Below are 21,452 nucleotides of genomic sequence, written 5' to 3'. Positions count from 1 at the left end.
CAGAGATAGGAGATTTATTGCATGGCTTAGACTGCCACTGGAAGAGAGGACTTTAGCCATCTTTCTGGTAGAGACATGATCTATAGGTTTCAATAGACAGCTTGGGACAGATGATGAAAGGTGTGTATAAACAGCCAGGTCACGGGGTGGTCTGCTGCATTACCAGTTCTGGTTCCCATGGATTCCAGAGACATAATCACCGGCATCATTTGAGAGGAGCCCATCTGGCTCCTTTGAGCCTCCTCATTAAAGGTGATTGCACTTAGTGTGTGTGGTGGTGCAAGAGTCTATCCTACAGGATTTTGCTGTCTCTTATAGGGGTGCTTTTGGTCCCCTGACATAAAGATTATATTGACCAGTCCCGTCTTTCTTGGGATTCTGAAATGACTGCCAATGACTCAGAACAATGACTGATAGGAAATGGTGGTTAGGATTCTCAGCATTTCTCCTGCTTTTAGAGAACAGTCAGCATTTTTCAGTGTTTTAAGCAGCTGTTACAGCCTCCGCTGGTTTCAGAGGTCTTCGGGTAACTCTACCACGCAGCCAGGGTTGATAACTGCCAGCTCTGTGGCAGGGGCCCTCCACCTGTGTGAAGACCCTTCTTCCTCTGCCCTCTAAAACTAACAGTGCTCACCAGGAACCTGAAGTAGGTAATAGTGTGTGAGAGGCCGACCATGTTATCTGTCCCCATGCCAAGGTGGCTGTGTTACCCTGCTGAGGGGTAGAGGAGCTCTGACTCAGGAGATTAGTTTCAAAACTCACAGGAATCAATTGCAAAGATTCTAATGTCAGTATGGTAATAAATAATAGGTTAAGATTTATTACACCATAGAGTGAGCATTATCCAGGAGAAACAGGAGACTAGAAAACACATAGTTGTTGAAAGATTAAAAGCCACTTATGGTTCTATTCAAATTAGCTAGAACACCGAGGCAGCTGATGTGGCGGTTTAAGCTGATAGGATGATGGAGGATAGATTGTGACAGCTAGATATGACCACATTAATTAATAGGCAAAATATCTGAGCTTGAAAATCAAAGTCAACAAGCATTATGACTTCAACATTTTATTCTTTTTCTCCCTATCATGGAAGAAAGAAAGAAAAAGAGAGGGAAGGAATAAAGGAATGAAGATGAGAAAGAAGGAATGAAAGAAAGAGAACAGGAGAAAAAAAGTAAGAAAGAGAATGGGAGAGAGAAAGCTTCCTCACTTTCTCCATCAGAAAGAGACTTGCTATGGGACTACCATGGGTTTTATTTTATGAAATATTTGAACAATTACAAATTTCATGGCTTTCCATTACCAGTGGGGGTAGAAAATATCTTTTGTGCCTTCCAAACTAAAGGGCTCAGCCTATTTTTCTACCTAAAACCCATGGTACACGAATGATAAAAGAAATATCCAAGCCTGCTGGTCCGATGAGCTTATTCCGCAGGTTTCCTGGGTTTCTATATTAAGGGCTGTTTTCCTGGAGCCAAATCAGAAAATGTACATTCACAGTTTCTAGGGCTGGTTCCCATGGTGAGGGAGAAAAGGAGGCCACCTTTCTTTGCTCTTCCTGGTGATTGGACGTAGATATCTGTGTAATTTAAGTTTTTTCCAGAATTGGCATTTGAAGTCTTTTTTTATCACAAGATTGGACAAGAAAGCTACAATATAGGCAATATTCCATGCACTGATCTACTTCTAGTCTTTTAATTTATGATTAATGATATTTATCAAAATCTTTCTGGGGAGCAGACAATGTGCTAAGTGTGTGCCATGAATTTGCTCATTGATTTTTCTCAACAGCCTTATTAGGTAGATTATACTGATTATCATTTTTAAATGAAGATAATCAGAAACTAAGTTATGAGCATGAGGTTAGCCATTAATAATCAAAACACATGGAAGCTTAGATTTAAGCCAAGCTCTGTTGGACTTCAGCAATCAAGCTCCCCCTTGAAAGAGGTACAAAGGGGAGACCAAAAAATAGAGATCAATACCCAGTTTTTGTGGTTCTTAGAGGGGTCTAAGCCAATTTAATTAGAGTCTGTTTTATCCCAAAATAAGTGCTAAGCATCATCAAAGTTTCCTTCAAGAGATGCTGAGCAGGTGATGAAGCAGGTACCTAACTGGGAATGAGGAGACCACGTGTCTCCTGTCTTCCAGCCTTACTACCTTCCACAGAGCAAGTCAGCTTTGATTCTCTATATCCACTCCCAGGAACCATTCAAAGTCTTCTTGCAGCCTGCCTATTTTATGCCACATACAGTAACCAGGATGACAGGAATGCATCTCTATGCACTTTTCCCTCTGACATGAGTCTCAAGGACAGGAACATTTTCTCAAGCTTGCCTTAAACCCCAATCCTTCCAGCCTCAGTCTCTTACATAACTACTATGACAAGCACATACTGCCTGAGATGGAGTATCACCTGTGTGCCCTGGCTGGTTTAGAAGTTCAACCCTGCCTAGCTCAGCTTCCCTTCTTTTTTTTCATGTATTTTTATTGTAATTAATAGAAGGGTTACATTATATTCAGCAGATAGAAGGTGCATTACTTCACATACATTGATACCCTTTCTCATGTCTTGGTCCCCATTTCCTTCACCCCACCCCCGCCTCTCATCATGTTTCCCCCCCTTCCCTATCCATTTTCAAATAACCAAATATGCATATATACAATATATCAGATAACCAGGTGAAATACTGTGATAATATGAGATAACCCAGGGACAGCAAAAGAGATGAGAGATAACATAATACATTAAGGACCACATCTTGTTGATCCAGTCATCAACTGAGGGGCATCCAGGTTGGTTCCATATCTTCACTATAGTAAATAGTGCTGCAATGAACATCATTTTATCACAGATAAAAAACACATAGGACAACAGGTGTGAGCCAACAGTGCCTGGCTAGATTTTACACATTCATTCTATCATGAAACTTTCAAAACTACCCTGTGGATCAGAGTATATAATTATTGTATGGAATTTAAAAAGCCCAGCAGAGAGAGAGAGACAGAGATAGAGAGAGCCAGAGCCAGAATGATGGAGGGAGGAAGGGAAGAAGAGGGGAGAGAGAGAGAGAGAGAGAGAGAGAGAGAGAGAGAGAGAGAGAGAGAGAGAGAGAGAGAGAGAGAGAGAGAGAGAGCGCGCGCAATATGGTTACATTCACAAAACACGTGATTGATAGAGCATGAAATTAAATCCAAGTCTAGAAGCATCTAGCTTGGGACACTGAGGAGAGTGATGACAGTGACAGCAGTACAATGGCTGACATTTACTGAGCCCTTTAACATGTCCGGTGCTGTTCTAAATGCATGAATAGCATTGTTTAAGCTAAAAAATCAATTCTGTGAGGCAGGCACCATTGTTATTTCCACTTTACAGATGAGTAGAATGAGCCGTTAGGAAAATTGTCCAGATAGTTCTGTTACCAGTCGTAAGAAACTTCATGCCAGAACCCTGGACCCTAATACTGCTGCCCTTTTGGAATCTAGACTCCTGCTGCTAGAGAACTTTTTTCCTTCAGTGCAGAACCTGGGTCTTAGTGACTGACAGCTGATTTTTCTCTAAGCAGTGAAAAGGGCACATAATTATCTCTCTTTGTTTTTCATGATTGGAATTTCAGATTAAAGCCTCAAGCCTGCTAGACAGGCACTCTACCTCTTGAACCACCCTTCCAGCCCTTTTCCCTTTCCATTTATTACTTTCTCAGATAAGATTCTCGCACCTTTAACATGAGCATTTGTTAAACTATTCTAGGTTTCATTTATTTTTCTGAGTGTATATAGGAGGGAAATTTCAAATACCACACAAAATATTTAGTGGCTTTTGTTTTCCTGAGGAAACCTAAGTCCCTCTCCAAATCTATCTGGATTGTCTAAGGAACACTGAGATTCTGGGATGGTTCAGAAAAACCCTCAGGTTTCACTGCTCTGGTTTTTCCTGCAGCTGGAGGGCTGGGATGCTTTTGTACATTGTCGTAATGTTGTGCTTAATGTCCCAAACCAGACATGGTGTTTGTCTAGTGAAGAAAGCATATCCAAATGTCTTCATGCTTAAAAACAGATTAGAGGAAGCAGGGGGGAAATGAAGAGTCACTCACTGATGTTGGAAACAAAGCATAAGAATGCTCATAGAAACTCCTTGGATGATTCAGTGTGATCAAATATGCAATGCTTGTAAAGTCATGTTTCTTCTTTTTGGCATTTGCGTCTCACTGTGGGTCTAGTTCTCCTTGGAAAGGGTTTGTAGGTTCTCTAAGTGACACATCTGTCATGTAGGGTGCTATCAGAATGGACTTGCTGGGAGACACTGAAAAAAGCGAAGCAGAAATGTGGTATACTCCATCCAGCGTGTGGGAAGAATGTGGGTTCAGGGCCATTATCTTGGCAGCCGCATTGGGAGTTGTGACTTGTAGAATGGATGCAGTGATGCGTGGAAGGGGAATTTCCTAGGGCATGCGGCTCATTTAGTCCTGTTCCACTGAGCTCTTATTGTCAAGGTCAGTCCCTGGCAGTGGTATGTCTGAATTCTTCTCTTTAATTGGATGTTGTTGGGAGAATTGTACTTTGAACTTAAGTGTTTGGGACAGGCAAGCTTGTATATACAAGTCCTATGCTGTCATTATCCTTTTCCCAAAGTCAGCATCTTGGCACAGAAGCCAGAGGTGAATCCTGGATACCTTTCACTAAATTCTTTCAGATATGACATATGTTTGCCTTTCTAGAAAAGTTGCTGCTTTTTATGTAGGACTTTCTAAATGTAAGGCACTATGCTTTGATTTTAATATGCACCATCTCATTTAATTTTTATTTTTGTTTCATATAATTTTTATTATAATTAATAGAAGGGTTACATTGCATTCACCAGATAGAAGGTGCATAACTTCACAAACGTTGATACCTTTCTCATGTTTTGGTCCCCATTTCCCTCCCCCTACTCCTGCCCCTCATCTTGTTTTCCCCTCTTCCCTATCTGATTTCAAACAACCAGATAAACATATATAAAACATATCAGATAACAAGGTAAAATACTGTAACAATATGAGATAACCAAGGGACAGCAAAAGAGATGAGAGATAACATAGTATATTAAGGATAACAATCACTCGTTATATGGCTTTTGTTTCTATATCCTGGAGGTCCTATCATTTAGCGTCATACTATCTGGCCTTATGTATCTAGGTTTTGCTCTATTGTAAATCTCTACTAGGAGAGCCCAAGGTTTCTACTGATTAGGACAAATGAGGGAAACCATTGAGCCTATGTTCCTTTGAGTCTGGCTTACTTTACTTAATATGATTTTTCTAAGTCTTTCCATTTCCTTACAAATGGGGTGATGCCGTTCTTTCTGATGGCAGCATAGGATTCCATTGTGTATAAATACCAAATCTTGTTGATCGAATCATTAACTTATGGGCATCTGGGTTGGTTCCATATCTTTGCTATGGTAAATAGTGCAGCAATGAACATCGTTGTGCTAGTGGATTTAGTATGTCCTTATTTCTGGATGAGTGGGTAAATGCCAAGTAGTGAAATTGCTGGGTTATAAGGGAGCTCTATGTTTAGTCTTTTGAGGAACTGCCATACTGCTTTTCATAGTGGTTGAATGAGTTTTTGCTCCCATCAACAGTGTAGTAGTGATCCCTCCTGGCCACATCCCCTCCAGCATCGTTGTTATTAGATTTCTTGATGGTGGCCATTCTAACTGGAGTGAGGTGGAATCTTAGAGTTGTTTTGATTTGCATTTTTATGGCCAGAGATGTTGAGCATTTCTTCATGTCTCTCCTCATTCAATTTCTAAACCTAGAGAAATTGTTTTCTTATGTTTCTGACTTTGCTGATGAGAATATCAGGCTATGTTAAATGACATGCCCAGGGATTCCAGGCATGGTGAAGACAAAATTGGAAACCAGATAGAAAAATCCCAGAGCTAATAATTACAGCTAATCCTTGAGCAGTTTATTTGTACATTCAAATTGGTATCATTGCTGAGTCACCTGAGGTTCAGCCTGTAAACCTAAGTACTCAGAAAGTTGAGATCTCAGCATCAGGATTTGATGCCAGCCGTGGCAGGATAGTCTGCGAGAGATTTATCTCCAATTAACAACCAAAAAGCCAGAGGTGTATCTTTGGCTCAGGAAGTAGAGTACAGGCCTAAAGCAAAAACAAAAACAAAACCCAAAAAACCTATGGGACAGTATCAAGCCCTGAGTTCAAGTCATGGGAACATCACACACAAAAATCATTTTCTTACATTGACTCTGCTCTCTGGGTTCTATACAAGCTGCAGGACATGTGGTGGTAAGCAAGTACACAGTATGCTGTCCTGGTTTTGTGTTGTATTTCCCTTAGTTTAGTCATCAGGATGTAACAAGACTCTGAAAGGGCTATGCAGAATGTCCTCAGTGTGGCAGCATGCAGAAGCAATGCATTACTGCTTGTTCACCTCCAGTGGTAAAATTAACTGTGGCCTTGGTCTTTACTTGGGGTCAATTCAGAGAGCTGTGGTAATAAAGTATAAACAACCCACAGTTGTTCTCAAGCCTTCTGTGTCTGAGAGTGCCCACCCACTCTTTCTCCTTGCCCTCTACCCAGAAGGAAGCTACTGACGATTCCTTCTCTGGCATCATCTAGGTCTCTCCAAGACAGAGTGCCAACCCAGTGGATGTTGCTTACAATTCTCAGCTTTGTTTGCAACCCTAATGTAAAACGAGACCCTTTAGGGCACAACTTCCAAATCAATTCAGTAATGTCCTCTCTTCCACGAATATCTGAGGCCCAGTATTGCTCAAGTTTTAATAAATGAATGATCCAAAAAGGGAAGAATTTGTATATTAAGTCTGTGCATGTCTGTGTGATTTAGATGATGAATGCGGCTATTGGGAGAGCTAAGAAAATTGGAAATTCTCAGCGGGACAGGGTGGCTTATGCCTGTCATCCTAGCTACTCAGAGGCTGAGATCTGAGGATCAAGGTTCAAAGCCAGCCCAGGCACAAATGGACCTGAGAATCTTATCTCCAATTAACCTCTAGAAAAATGAAAAGTGAGGTTTGGCTCAAAGGCTAGGCAAGTAAAGCCTTGAGCTGAACAGCTCAGGAACAATGCCCAGGCCCAGGGGTAGGGTGGGAATCTTGAGCTGAAGAGCTCAGGGACAGTGCCCATGCCAGAGTTTAAGCCCCATGACCCACAAAAAAAAGGGAAAAAAGAAAAATGGAAATTCTCATTTGGTGTATGCAAGCTAGTAATGGATAAGAAACATCCAGAAGGGTTTATACCTTTGGGACTTGTAAGGAACATATTGGAATAGATGTATTAAGATCTTGACTGATTTTTCTGTTTACTTTCATGTCTTTAAGCACCTGAGATGTTCACCTTCAGAAAGGAAGTGGGCTATTCCTTCGCCGTTGACTGGTGGTCTCTGGGAGTGACTGCATATGAGCTGCTGAGAGGCTGGGTACAACAGAACTGTGTGCTCTTTTTGTTGTTGTTTATTCTTCTAGAAAGTTCTGTTTGAGAATAAGAGGATCTATTCTTTGCTAAGAATCAAGCAGTTTATTTGAGACCTGACAACATCTACTCTGGGTAATGCAGATGAGAATTCTTTACAGATTAAGTTTTCAGTCCTACATAACAGATCTCATCATGTCCAGGAACATTAAATTACACAGAGAAATCAAATGAATAATATAGATATTATAAAGGCCCCCAAGGAGGGAAATCAATGCACTTCACCAAATATCTATGGTAAATAAATGTGTTTGTTTAAAGAAATAATTTTTCAGACATACCCTTCCCGCCCCCCCAAGGTGAGGGTGAATTCCTAACCCAGCTCATGCCCATCTTGTCTATGGCTCCTGAGACTAGCTTTAGGAGCAAATCAGAATAGTTTCCTTTTAAAGGACGCATGTCTTGTGTTAACAAGGGACTTTTCTAGGGAAAAATACTAAACAAAATATGATAAAGGCTTTATTTTACACAGTTTTACAAATGATTACAGAATTTAGATATGCTTATCTCAGTCTAGTGTACCATAGTGAAATACTAGAGAATGATTGGCTTAAAGAAGATACCTGTTTACTTACAATTAGAGGCAAATTCTGATATCAGATTGCCAGAAATGTAGGGTTCCCAAGAGGCCCTTCTTTGTAGCATGTCGATAATGTTCATCTTATTAGTGTTCTTTCGGAGGAGAGGAGCAGAAAGGGGAGAGGGAGAAGAACAGAGAGAAGGGGAAGATGAAGGGAGAAGGGAGGGAGGGAGAAGGAGAGGGAGCGGAAGGAGATGTGAAGAGAGAAACAGAAGTCTCTTCCTTCCTATCCTACCCTCATAACATAATCTAACCCCAATAACCCGGCAAATATCCCATCTCCACATACCATCACACTGAGGGTTAGAGCTCCAACATGTGAATCTGGCTGAGGATACATGGGGTCCAGAACATTTCACTGTTATCTCTCCCACGTTCATGTCCTTCTCATATGTGAAATACATGACTGGAGGGTGGAAAGGTAAGCGAACTGTAGTCCTTGCATTCAATGTACACTATGCAAAACATGAGCTATGTAAACTTCAGGATAGAGATGGGAGGTGGGAAATGAAGGACAAAAGAAGGGGTGACACTGACGGAGAAGTACTGTACTCATAACCGAACTTGTGAGATTGTAACCCCTTTGTATACTTACATGATGATGATGATGATGATGATGATGATGACAATGATGATAATGATTGATGATAGCTGAGCCAGTGGCTCACACCTGTAATCCTCAAGAGGTTAAGTTCTGAGATCACAGTTTGAAGCCAACCTGGGTAGAAAAGTCCAGGTAACTCTCATCTCCAGTAAACTACTTGAAAAGCCAGAGGTGGAGCTGTGCTCAAGTGGTAGAACCTTAGCCTTGAACAAAAGTAGCTCAGCAACCAGGCCCTAAACTTACTGATTTACAGTGCAATAGCTACAAAATCTCATTCTAGCATCATCTCCAACGTCTAAAGTCCATATTTTCAAGTAAACAGCACCAGAATCTCATGTGAGAGTTTGAAGATATGGTTCACCCAGAGTCACTCCAATTGTGAACCTGTGAAGCCAGACATACAGTGTGTGTTCAAAATACAATGGTAAACATAAAGTAGATCATTCCTATTAGGAAAGCAGGGAGGGGCCCATGTCTAACTCAAGTCTAAGCATGCAAGTCTATTACCATGACAACTGAAGAGTCAAGAAGAATCCCTGTTGCCAGACACCTGTCTGGAATCACAGCTCCTCAGGATGTAGAGATAAGAGGATCAAGGTGTGGGGAAGCCAGTGTATCCAAAAAGTCGCCCTATCTCAAGCACAAGAAGTTGCTGGCAATGCACACCTGCTCCTAGCTTCTTGCGAGGTCGAGTTAGGAGGATCTATGTTTGAGGTTAGCCAAGGCTAAGTTAATATGTCCCCCTGTCTGAAAAGAAAAGATGAATAAATAAATCCTAAAAGCAAAAGAGCTGGTAGTGTGGTTCAGCTGGTAGAGCTCTTGCCTAGCAAGCACAAAGTTCAAGTTCGATTTATACACAACAACAACAATAAACAATGTAACTCTCTTTGGCTATAAGCAAGGATGACATCCTGTCATTTATAGCAACTTGACAGGAAATGAAAAATACTCTATGAAAACATCCAGACACCGAATGACACATACCACATACTCTCCCATTTGTGTGCGTAAAAATAGTGATAGAATAGAATAGAATGGAAAAATAGACTAGGAATGACTAGAAAGAAGGGATACCAAGTGCCAGTGGTTTCACGCTTATATTCCTAGCTGTTTAGGAAACTGAGATCTGAGGGTTGCGTTTTGAAGCTAACTAGGCAGGAAAATCTGGAAGACTGGACTTGGAGCTATGGTTCAAGTGGTAAGGTGCTAGCCACACTACCTTAACCACAAAAGCTCAGAGACAGCACCTTGAGTTCAGGCCCCAGTACTAGTGTGTATACACACACACACACACACACACACACACACACACACACACACACACACATGCACACACACACATACACATACACATATGCACACACACACACACACACTCAGATACACAAAGAACAGAAGAGAATGAAGAGAAGAGAAAAGAGGAGGTAAGGAGAGAGGAGAGGAGAGGGGAGAAGAGAGGGTAGAGGGAGGAAGGAAGGAAGGAAGGAAGGAAGGAAGGAAGGAAGGAAGGAAGGAAGGAAGGAAGGAAGGGAGCGAGGGAGGGGAGGGAGGGGAAGGAAAGGGAGCAGAAGGGAGGGGAAGGGAGGGGAGGGGAGGGGAAGGAAAAGGAGGGGAGGGGAGGGAAGAGGAGGGAGATGGAGAAAGGTGGATAATAGATACCAAAATAAAATTAGAGGAAGTACATCTAATGTTTGCTATCACAGTTGGGCAAGTATGGCCTACAATGATGTTATATTTCAAAACAACTCGAGACTTGGAGGGCTTTGGCCACAGAAATGAAAACAGCTCAGGAAATGGGAACAATGATAACTCTGGTTTGATCAATCTATACACCTGTATATGCTCTGCAACATGAATATACATGTGGCTCTCCAGGGCCCTGCCAGACTGTGTCAAGGGCCTGTCTTTCAATCTAAGAAGCCTGACCGCTTTCCTTGATCTCATCCCACTGTCTGTGCATTATCCTTCAAGCCAGTGGCAGCTCAACCGCTCCAACCCAGCTTTATCTCTGGATTTTGTGGAGAAGTTAATTAAGTTTCTGAGTCATGGGTATGCACTCTATCACATGATGGTCCAGCCCTATTCTCCGTGTTCTAGTCCACATAGGCTATCTTTTCTTTAGTTTTACAATATGATAGGCCAATATGTTTCCAAGTGTTTGATTTGTTTCTTTTATGCTTCACAGTTTCTTCTGCACTTTCTTTTCTCTTCTTTGGCATTTAACTGGAAGTTGTCAGGATTACCCAACCTACTTGTTCCTTCCACATTTTGATTAAAAATCTTCTCCCCCCTCTGTGTGTGTGTGTGTGTGTGTGTGTGTGTGTGTGTGTGTGTGTGTGTGTGTAAGATAGGGTCTGCGTCTGTATCCCAGGCAATCATGGTTCTACCTCCCACATTCTGGGATTACAGGTATGAACTGTATGTGCCTGGATGAGCATTTTGAAACTTTGACAAGTTACGTATATTTAGGGAGGAAAATCACTTTTGGCCTTCAGATACATTGATCTTCCACAGACAGCCCCAGATACACCTGTTTTCATTTTCCTGTGAATTCTGTCACATTTTCTAAAGAGACCTAATGATGATATCGTCATACTATTGATGATATCGCCAGCAAATAGGAAGGATAGGCACATTAGTTACTTACAAGGGTGAAGCATCTCTGTCCTTTCTCACCTCTTTCTCGGGTCCTCTGAGATGACTCTCTCCTGAGACTCCTTGTGAAACTATTCCTGTGATTCAAGGGATCTTTCACTATCCCTGTCTTCAAAAACACACTAGGTGGAACAATCCTAGAAGCTTGTGTGTGTTCAGTGTGGTGCCCAGGGATGGATGAACCCTGTAAGTTGGCTCCGATTGGCCTCTGACTTGCAGACAGTGCATAATGCTGATGGAGAGAAAGTCCTCTTTGTAAACAATGAGTTGAGGTTCTGTTTCCTTTCTGCTGAAACGAAGACAAACAATTTAGCTGTGCTCCTTTAAGTCAGTATTGACCAAAGAAAAATCTTGTGACAGTTGTTTATAGATCTTGTTTTAAGAGAGTGATAAGGTTGGCCTACATTTCCTCCAGCTGGGTCACCTTCTGGCCTTTCCTGGTTCCTCTGGAAACCAGTGTTGATTCACAGTGTGTCAAATTGTCTTTCTTCACAGTATCATCGTGATAGTCTCTGCGTTTCTTTTTAAAAACTTGTTTTATTGCTATTATAAAGGTGGTGTAAAGAGGGGTTTCAATCGCATAAGTTAGGCAGAGTACATTTGTTTTTGAATAATGTCACTTCTTCCTCGGCTCTCTCCCAAGTTTTCCCTCCAATCCCCACCAGGCTTTGCATTTTTTTCTGCACTTTTCTGATAAAAACAATTCAGTTGTATGTGATGTGATAGGTATCTGACACGCTGAGAACTTTGCAGGTAACAACTCCCCTGGTTTTTCCCACCATTATCACAAAGTGGAGTATCATGCCGATGAGGTTGCTTTATAATACAGATCAAGAAACCGAAACCCAGAAATTAAATGGCTGCGTTTAGCATCCACATCCTCTTGTCCTGACCCCTCAGTCACCCTTGAGCTCAGACACTGCTAGTCCCGGGGCTTGAACTCAGGGATCCCCACTCTTGCTGGGTTTTTTAAATTTGAGGCTGCCACAAAGTTACCATTTGAGCCACAAAGTTATTTCCAGACTTTAGGTGGTCAATTGGAGATGAGAATCCCACAGTTTTCTTCCCAGGTTGGCTTCAGTCCTCTGTCCTCAGATCTCTTCTCTTGAGTAGCTAGAATTATCAGCATAAGCCTTTGGTACCCAGCTATTACAGTACTTTAAAAAAATATTTGTTTATTTATTTTTATGGTAAAGGTGATATACAGAAGGGCTTCAGTTATGTAAGTCAGGTAATGAGTATAGTTCTTTTTGAACAGTGTTGCCTCTTCTCTTGTTTTCACTCAGGTTTTTCCCTCCCCACCACCCTCCTCAACAAGTTGTACAGTTCATTGTCAGTATAGTATCTAGCGAGTATCACTACTCATTTGTTCACCCTTTGTTACACCATTTCTGTGCTCCCCTTTATACCTTCCCAAACAGATAAACTTACATACAAGGCATAAAATAAAGAAACAGAAACAGCCACAAAGGAGAGAGGATAAAAAGGCAAAACAACAAACATCAACAACAACAAAAACCACTCTGGTTTCCATTTCCTGGAGCTCGATAATCATAATTTTACATGGTCATATGCCCATAACTAATGAGCCTTTCAATACTGACTGTAGGAGAAATTGCAAACACTTTGCCAACTCGCGTCTTTGTTCAGCAGCTAGAGATGGTTTGCTAAAGATGCATGCTGGGATGAATGTACAAATTAATTGCCTTGTGATTAGGCTATTATGCGCATTTTGGTCATTCAACAAGCATGTTGAGTACCTACTAGGTGCTGAGTCCCATTGAAAAGAATATGAGCATGCCTACATTTCCCCTTGCATTAAGCTGTCTAGAGTTCACGTAGAAGACACGGTAGTGCAGAGGTGGCCAGTGGTTTACAAGTGAACGTAACATCAGTAATGGCCTGCCCCCTAGTGGACAATGGGGAGATCCATGGCTGAGCTTGCTGTTTTCTTTTATACATTAAAAAAAATTTAGCTGTACAAAGGAGTTTCAATTCAACATGTCAGTTTGTGAATATGATGCATCCTGAGTCCACTTAGCCTCTTTCACTCTTCTCCCCTTGTCTCTCAATCCTACCCACCCCTCAACTTACCTGGTTCCGTGTGCATATGCATGATCACAGATAGAGTTTTACTTAATGTCACTCCCCCGGAATGAAAGCCACTGAAGAAACTGATTCTTACAGGATTGTTTCTTCTTTAAATCTGCCCTGTCATAAAATTCACTACCCCACATCCCATAGAAGGGGAGTCTGCAAGCATTTGAAGCTGGGCCTGATGTTTTCTGAGCTGCTTTCTATTCGGAATTTCATTAAATTTTAAAGGAAAAGTGAGGATGGCAAAATTCTGGATCCCTTTATAATCCACTGTTATATAATATTTTTATAACTTAGATTTATTGTCTAGATTTTGTGTATTAAATTTATGTATTGTCCAGATTTTATGTATTAACAGCTTCAAATCAGCACCAATGAGACCTATTCTAAATAAGGGAAAAGTGAGAATGGTAAAATTCTGGATCCCTTTATAATCAAATGTTAGATAATATTTTTCTTTGCCAGTCCTGGGCCTTGCACTCAGGGCCTGAGCACTGTCCTTGGGCTTTCTTAAGGCTAGAACTCTACCACTTGAACCACAATACCACTTATGGCTTTTTTTTCTATGTACGTGGTACCAAGGAATCAAACCCCGGTCTTGGTGCATGCTAGGCAAGCATTCTACCACTAGGCCAAAGTCCCAGCCCCAACTGTTATAACTTAGATTATTGTCCACAATTTATGTATTAACTTCAACAGCTTCAAATTAGCACCAACAAGACCTATTCGCGCCACTGAAATATTTGTTTGAAGCTGTGGGATTACTAATTTCTAAAACTATGATATTTCCTAAGAAACTATGGCTATATAGCATCTCCAGGCAGTAGGTTTGAAGCAGCCTTACCACATACCCCATGGTTACCTTACCTTCTGCTAGAAAGGGTTATACTAGGGATTTGTACTTTATTGATGGAAAGTTTCACTTGTAAACATTTCCATTTGCCCCATAAAAATGAAGCTTCTTATCTTTTCTCTCCCTTAAGAGACCATATCATATTCGGTCCAGTACTTCCAGCAAGGAAATTGCACACATGTTTGAGACAGCTACTGTGACTTACCCTGCTGCATGGTCACAGGAAATGGTGTCCCTTCTTAAAAAGGTAAGAAGGTTTTGATTATGTTCTAAAAACTAAGTGCCAGTGATTGTATATAGAGATTCCCTTCTTGAATACTCGTTTGTTAAACATGTCATTTGAAATGTGATGTAAAAATTAACGTTAACAAATTCTTCAATAAAAAAAAGGTAAGAAGGAAGGAAGGAAGGGTGGGAATGCAGTCATAATATGCACTGCATATCCTATGAAATTAAGAAAAGTGAGGAGAGGGCCTGGGCTGAAAGGGATGAGGCAGAATGAAAAGAGCGACCATAGATCAAGGTGCATTGTACTTCTTGAATGAATAGGTAGTTCCTTGGTACAACTACTTACAAATAATTAACAATATATAATGTTCAAGAAAGAGCTAAGAAGAAAGACAGTATGCAGAAAGGAAGAAATAACAGAGAGTCCTGCTAGACTTAGATTAAAAGTTAGTATTCAAGTATGTGGAAGTCAGGGAAGTATAAGTTGGCTTATAAGTATAAGAATGGTTACTATTACAGCTAGCAGCTTTTAAGATATATGCTTTCTAATTTTTCTTCTCTTTTTTTCTTTTTGTTGGTTGTGGAACTTGAACTCTTGTCCTAGGCTCTGTCCCTACTCTATTTCACTCAAGGCTAGCACTCTACCACTGGAAGCCATAGTGCCACTTTCAGCTTTCTGGTGGTTAATTGGAAATAAGAATCTCACTGATTTTCCTGCTTGGTTTGACTTTGAACCACAAGGCCATGATCCACTGATCTCAGCCTCCTGAGTAGCTAGGATGACAAGCATGAATCACCAGAGTCTGGCAATATGTGGTTTCTTTTAGTAGTAAGATTGGAGGCTTTCAAAGCCTCCTCAAAATTTTGTGTCCTGGGGCCGGGAGTTTGGCTTAGTAGTTAAAGTGCTTGCCTAGCATGCACGAAGACCCGGGTTCGATTCCTCGGTACCACATACATAGAAAAAAAAAGCCAGAAGTGGTGCTGAAGCTCAAGTGGTAGAGCTCTAGCCTTGAGAAAGTCCAAGGACAGTGCTCAGGACCTGAGCTCAAGCCCAGGACTGGCAAAAAAAAAAATTTAAAAAAATTTGTGTCCTAAATAGAATTTTTAGTCTATCTGTACTTCTTGGACTTCTGCAAATGTTCCCCCTGGCAGTGTCTGGCTCCTCCATATATCCTCTTATGCAAGCCAGGGATCAGGATTCCATTCTTATCTCCAATTCCTGTTCACCCAGACCCCCTTCCTCCTGCCCTATCTTTCCCATCCTCACTCCTGCCCTGAGATCAGGACTGCTCAGTGAAATTGTCACCGAGCTTTTCTGCTCAAGGCTCTTCTGGCGGTTAATTGAAGATAAGTCTCCTAGATTTTCCTGCCGCTGCTAGCTTTGAACCATGATTGTTTTACCTTAGCCTCCTGAGTATCTCTAGCCACCAGCTGTAGGTCATTTGTAAGCACAGAAACAGAGACGGGGAGATAGGAAGTTTATAGCAATTAGGGTGCCAGGTTTGTGTGTGTGTGTGTGTGTGTGTGTGTGTGTGTGTGTGTGTGTGTGTGTGTGTGTGTGGAGCTGCACATTCCCCACTCACCGTGAGACCACATGGTACACAGATCAATTTGAGAAGCGTATCTTCTAAAATACCAGTTCCTTGGAGAAGAGTCTTGATGTGGTCAGCTCCTTAGCACAGTCTTTTCTTCATAACATTTTTCACGGGCTGAATTTCTACATGTACACCATTTGTAAGTACATTAGAATGGTTCTAGGATTTGTGCTGAGTGTTTGTGAGATGCAGGAGCCAGTGAGCCTCCCTGAGTACAGACTGCCATAGAGACCCATAGAGAAGGAAAACTTGAAAGTATTTGAATGAATGGGGCTGGTGGCTTTCAATCAGAGGTTCAGGTGCTTTTATTCACCACAAGAACTTAAAATGATTCTCAATAAAATACGTTAAAGACGTATTTTTTAAAAGCCTTTGTGCTAAAAGTGAAACGGTGAGGAACCCAAAGGATTGTCTTTTTTTTTTTTAATTTCTTTTTTTCTTTTTTTTTCTTTTTTTTTTTTTTTGCCAGTGCTGGGCTTGAGCTCAGGGCCTGAGCACTGTCCTTGGACTTTCTCAAGGCTAGAACTCTACCACTTGAGCCTCAGCACCACTTCCAGCTTTTTCTATATATGTGGTACCAAGGAATCGAACCCGGGTCTTCGTGCTTGCTAGGCAAGCACTTTAACCACTAGGCCAAGTTCCTGGCCCCTTTTTTTTTTTAATTTAGAAGAGAAAAATTACTCAAGTTGTGACTGCTAAGGCAAAAAAGGTTGTTTTTTTTTTTGAGGGAGGTGGGGGCAAATATTTTAAATCTGTGTCTCTTGTGTGAAGGTCAAATTCCCTCTTTTGGATTTGCAACGTTTTCATCAATAATATCAAAGACTTGAGAGGCAGAAATCAGTACGGCTAATGAATGACATCGCTCACAAAACAAACTAGTGATGCCTCATCTCAACAAATAAGCCAATCGGAGATGGTTAAGAACTTATAGTCCCAGCTACATGGCACTGGCCCAACCAAAAAAAAAAAAAAACCCTAAAATCAAAAAGGGTTGGAGATGTGGCTCAAGTAGTAGAAAGCATGGTTTCCAAGTGCAAGGCTCACACAGTTCAAACCCCAGAACCAGCAAGAACATAAGAATGGTCAAAGATGATGGGATCCCTGGACATAAGGCGCCTGCCTGCCCTTCTGCTGTTGTAAGACAACTCAGTGATCCGTGCAGGGATCTCGCAATGTCATTTCCAGAAGGCCTCTCTTGGGATTAACTGCACTCTTCCAGCCACATGACTGAGGCAATGCTGGCTCTGGAATAGTTATGAGAAAAAATATTTGTACCCCATTCCATTAAAAATATATATATATAATAGTAACTTCAGTTATATCTTAGCTATGCAATTTCCAATACACATATATTAATTATAAAAAAAAACAAACAAACTGGGATCCAGTGGCTCATGCCTGTCATCCTAGCTGAGGCTGAGATCTGAAGATTGTGGTTTGAAGCCACTCAGAACTGGAAAGTTGGTGAGACTCTTATCTCTAGTTGACCACCGCAAAGGCTGGAAGTGGAGCAGTGACTTAAATGATAGTGTTCATCTCGAGCACAATTGCTCAGGGCTAACTCTCAAGCCATGAGTTCAAGTCTCAAGACTGGCACACACATGCATGTGCAAGTATGTGCAAGCACATGGTCACACACACACACACAAACACACATACACACACACACACACACACACACACACGACTCATACCTGTAATCTTAGCATCTTAGCAATTTGGGGAGCTAAGATTCAGAGGAATGTAGTTCCTGGCCAGCTTAGATAAAATAAAGTATGCAACCCATCTTCTCAAAGGTAGAAGCTGGGTGTGATGGCATGTACCTGTCATCTCAGGTATGATCGTAATCCTCAAATAGAAGGCCTCTAGCTGGGCACTGGTGGCTCACAACTATAATCCTCACCATCCAGGAGGCTGAGATCTGAGGATCATGGTTCAAAACCAGCTGGGGCACGAAAGGCCATCTTATCTCCAATTAACCACTAGAAAACCGGAAGTGGCACAGTGGCGCAAGGGGTAGGGCAGTACCCTTGAGCTGAAGAGCTCAAGGACAGAACCCTGGCCCAAAGTTCAAGCCCCATGACAGACCACCACCCCCCCTAAAAAAATAGGAGGCCTGTGTGTTTCAGGCATAGGCCTGGGCAAAACAGGAACACCCTATCACAAAATAAACATTAGAACAAACAAACAAACAGCCATGGCTGTGTGGTAGAGTTCCTGCCGAGCAGACATAAGGCTTTGAGTTCAAGCCCTAATATCAGGGGAAGAAAAAAAGAAAACCAACTGCTACCATTTTAATCAGGGAGTTGGGAAGTGAAGACTTTTTCAGTTCAGAAGGACAAGCTACTTGTATTCCACACACTGCAGCCCCTACTTTCCAGTGTCAATGTGTTGCCTACATTACTTACAGATGAGATCAGAGAAGGCATGGCCTGGAATCTCCTAGAAAACTGGCTTAGGAACCTTGAAATGTAATAGTTACAAACACCTTTTCTGGAGGAGCGGAGGGATTTATATGAGATTTCATCCCCCTGGGTATGGCCTTTATTCCTAATCTCAGTGTTTGTATCTCTTTGGCAGCTACTTGAACCCAATCCAGACCACCGGTTTTCCCATTTGGCTGACCTTCAGAACTTTCCCTCCATGAACGATGTGAATTGGGATGCTGTCTTGCAGAAGAGGCTCACCCCAGGTTTCATTCCAAACGTGAGTCAATCCTAAAACAATCATGACAAGTCTCCCCAGGGCCAGTTCCTCCATGAGCCAAATCTACATTGTTTCGTGAGATATCCACACTGTGTTCCCAAAGAGCTCAAATGTCCCTGTTGTAGCATGAGAAAAGCAAGGCACCAAAAACTCACACAGCTCAACAATGATCCAACTGGAGTTCTAGATTCTGACCACAGCATGTTATGCTTATGTTGGGAGGAAGTTCTAGTTCCTCTAAAAGTTACTTTCATGTGTCTGTGAGTTCAAAACAAATGTTTCTTTACATTTCAAATGTTACATAGTAAATCTGCTCACAGAGGTCTGTCAGTCACAGGATAGAAAGCTTAGTAATCAATTGCAATAAGGTTAGTAATTCATGCTCCCCATTTGCCTTATATAAATTTGGGAGTGTTGGGGCTGTTCCTGGGGTTTGAAATCAGGACCTGGGCACTGCCCCTGAGGTTTTTTGCTGTTGTTTGTTGTTTTCTTAAGGCTCTACTCTACTACTTGAGCCACTGCTCCATTTCCAGCTTTTGATGGTTCATTAGAGATGAGTCTTCCAGATTCTTCTTCCTGAGTTGGTTTTGAATGGCGATCTTCAGATCTCAGCCTTCTGAGTATCTGGTATCTGGAATTATAGGAGGGAGCCATTAGCAGCACCTGAGCCTCTAAGATCCTATCTATCTATCTATCTATCTATCTATCTGTCTATCTATCGTCTGTCTGTCTGTCTGTCTGTCTGTCTGTCTGTCTGTCTGTCTGTCTGTCTGTCTATCTTGGCTAGTCGATCCTGGGGCTTGAACTTAGGACCTAGGCACTATCCCTGAGCATCTCAGGGACTTTCCTGCTCTGGCTGGCTTTGAATTGTAACCCTCACATCTCAGCCTCCTGAGTAGCTGGAATTATAGGTGTGAGCCACTGGTGCACAGCTGTGGAGCTACATTTTTAAGGACTAGTGGTCATTAAGAAATAATTCTGACTATACAACCAAGGGTTCTGAAGATGAGGATGTGTGATTACTTATGGGAAGAGCTGGGTCAGGGTGGAAGCTGGGTACAGGGGAGGAGGTGGGAAGAAGAAGAAAGGGGAGAGAGAAAGAGAGGTGGGGGAGGAGAGGAGAGCACTATGGTAGAGTTCTGTAGGTGCAAATCTCTCCCTTAGGAACAAAAAGAAAGTGAGGCGAAACTTGCGCCCGTGCAGGGGCCCGTGGTAAGCAGCTCGTGTGGTTGCTCATGAAGACCTCCTTTGAGGTCCAGACCCCACACCCACTGCTGCTTCCCCTTCTTGTCAGCCATTCCTGTTGCCTTAAGAGCAGCTCTGTTCAGGGCTCTCTGGCTTTCCTATGCACTTGATTCATCTGGGATCTTATTAAAGAGGAGATTCTTGGGTTCAAGTTCAGAAACTTTGACATGGGAAATTTGGCTGGGCTACAGGCTTGTTAGAATAAACCTGAGAATCTCCAAATCTAAGAATCCTAAATTTAATTTGGTTTCCTTTCTTGCACACTGAGGTGAATGGGGACTTTAGAAAATATCTCTATGAAAGAACAAATTCAGCTCGGGTTGTTGCATGAGGATTGTGAGTTCATCTCTGTGCTAGGCCTGGTGCATTTCTTGACTGATGCAGGAATTGGACAAGTGAGTCAGAATCTCTCTTCCTTGCAGAAAGGCAGGCTGAACTGTGACCCCACCTTTGAACTGGAAGAAATGATTTTGGAATCCAAACCTCTTCACAAGAAAAAGAAACGCCTGGCAAAAAAAGAGAAGGAGATGCGAAAGTGTGACTCTGCTCAGGTAAGCAGTGGGTCTGCACAGCACCCAGTCGAATGGACTTTCTTATGGCAGCTGCCACTCATCGAAGAACTTCTGTTAGAGATCTTTTTGTGCACTGGTTTTTATGTGTTGATATTGGGGCTTGAACTCAGGGCCTTGGTGCTATCTCTTAGCTTCTTGCTTAAGGCTGGTGCTCTACCACATGGGCCACAGCTCCACTCCTAGACTTGAACTCAGGGCCTGGGCACTGTCCTTGGACACTTTTTGCTTAAGGCTAGTGCTCTGTCACTTGAGCTACAGCACCACTTCTGGCTTTTTCTGTGTATGTGGTACCAGGGAATTGAACCCAGGGCTTTATGCATGCTAGGTGAGGACTCTACCACTAGGACACACTCCTGGCCCTCCATTTCTGAACTTTGTAATGGTTAATTGAAGATGAGTCTGAGAGATTATTTCCTGCCCCAGACTGGCCTTGAACTAAGATCCTCAGATGTTACTCTCCTGTATAGCTGGAATTACAGGTGTGGGCCACTGGTACCCAGCTGTCAGTGCCCTGATTTTACTGATAAGCAGGTGGCACAGCCCCAGTGGCCATAGGCCTCTCCACCTCTGTGATTCAAAGCAGTAACTGGAAACCAGAACAGAGATCCCAGTGTCTGGATGGTAGACTCCCTCTCCTTTCATGACTCCTGCAAATTGCCCCAAGGACATGTGCTGGGGTTTTCCTCCAGGGGCTTGGAGGTGAGTGAGGATTGGCTTTTACTGGGCCAAGAGCTGGAATGGACAGCCACTAGCTATGACCTCCTGCCTGGATCTTCTGAGGCTGCAAGCTTCCATCTTACTTCTGAAGCATTAGAGC

At 42.2% G+C, this 21,452-nt stretch overlaps 1 protein-coding gene across 1 annotated transcript in view; it reads left to right on the top strand.

Annotated features, from left to right (window-relative positions):
- Positions 1 to 21,452, top strand: part of Stk32a (serine/threonine kinase 32A) — a 121,656-nt gene that overhangs the window by 97,340 nt on the left and 2,864 nt on the right. The window contains exons 8-11 of the mRNA XM_090331086.1: positions 7,350 to 7,447; positions 14,420 to 14,536; positions 18,693 to 18,818; positions 20,486 to 20,614. Of these exons, the coding sequence (XP_090187212.1) occupies positions 7,350 to 7,447; positions 14,420 to 14,536; positions 18,693 to 18,818; positions 20,486 to 20,614 (470 nt within the window). The remainder of the gene's footprint in view (positions 1 to 7,349; positions 7,448 to 14,419; positions 14,537 to 18,692; positions 18,819 to 20,485; positions 20,615 to 21,452) is intronic.

This window comes from Megascapheus bottae, chromosome 4, assembly GCF_031878675.1.
Source record: "Megascapheus bottae isolate mThoBot1 chromosome 4, mThoBot2.hap1, whole genome shotgun sequence".
In the NCBI taxonomy this organism is placed as follows: domain Eukaryota; kingdom Metazoa; phylum Chordata; class Mammalia; order Rodentia; family Geomyidae; genus Megascapheus; species Megascapheus bottae.
Note: the sequence above shows the minus strand (reverse complement) of the source record. Positions and strands in the feature narration are given on the sequence as shown.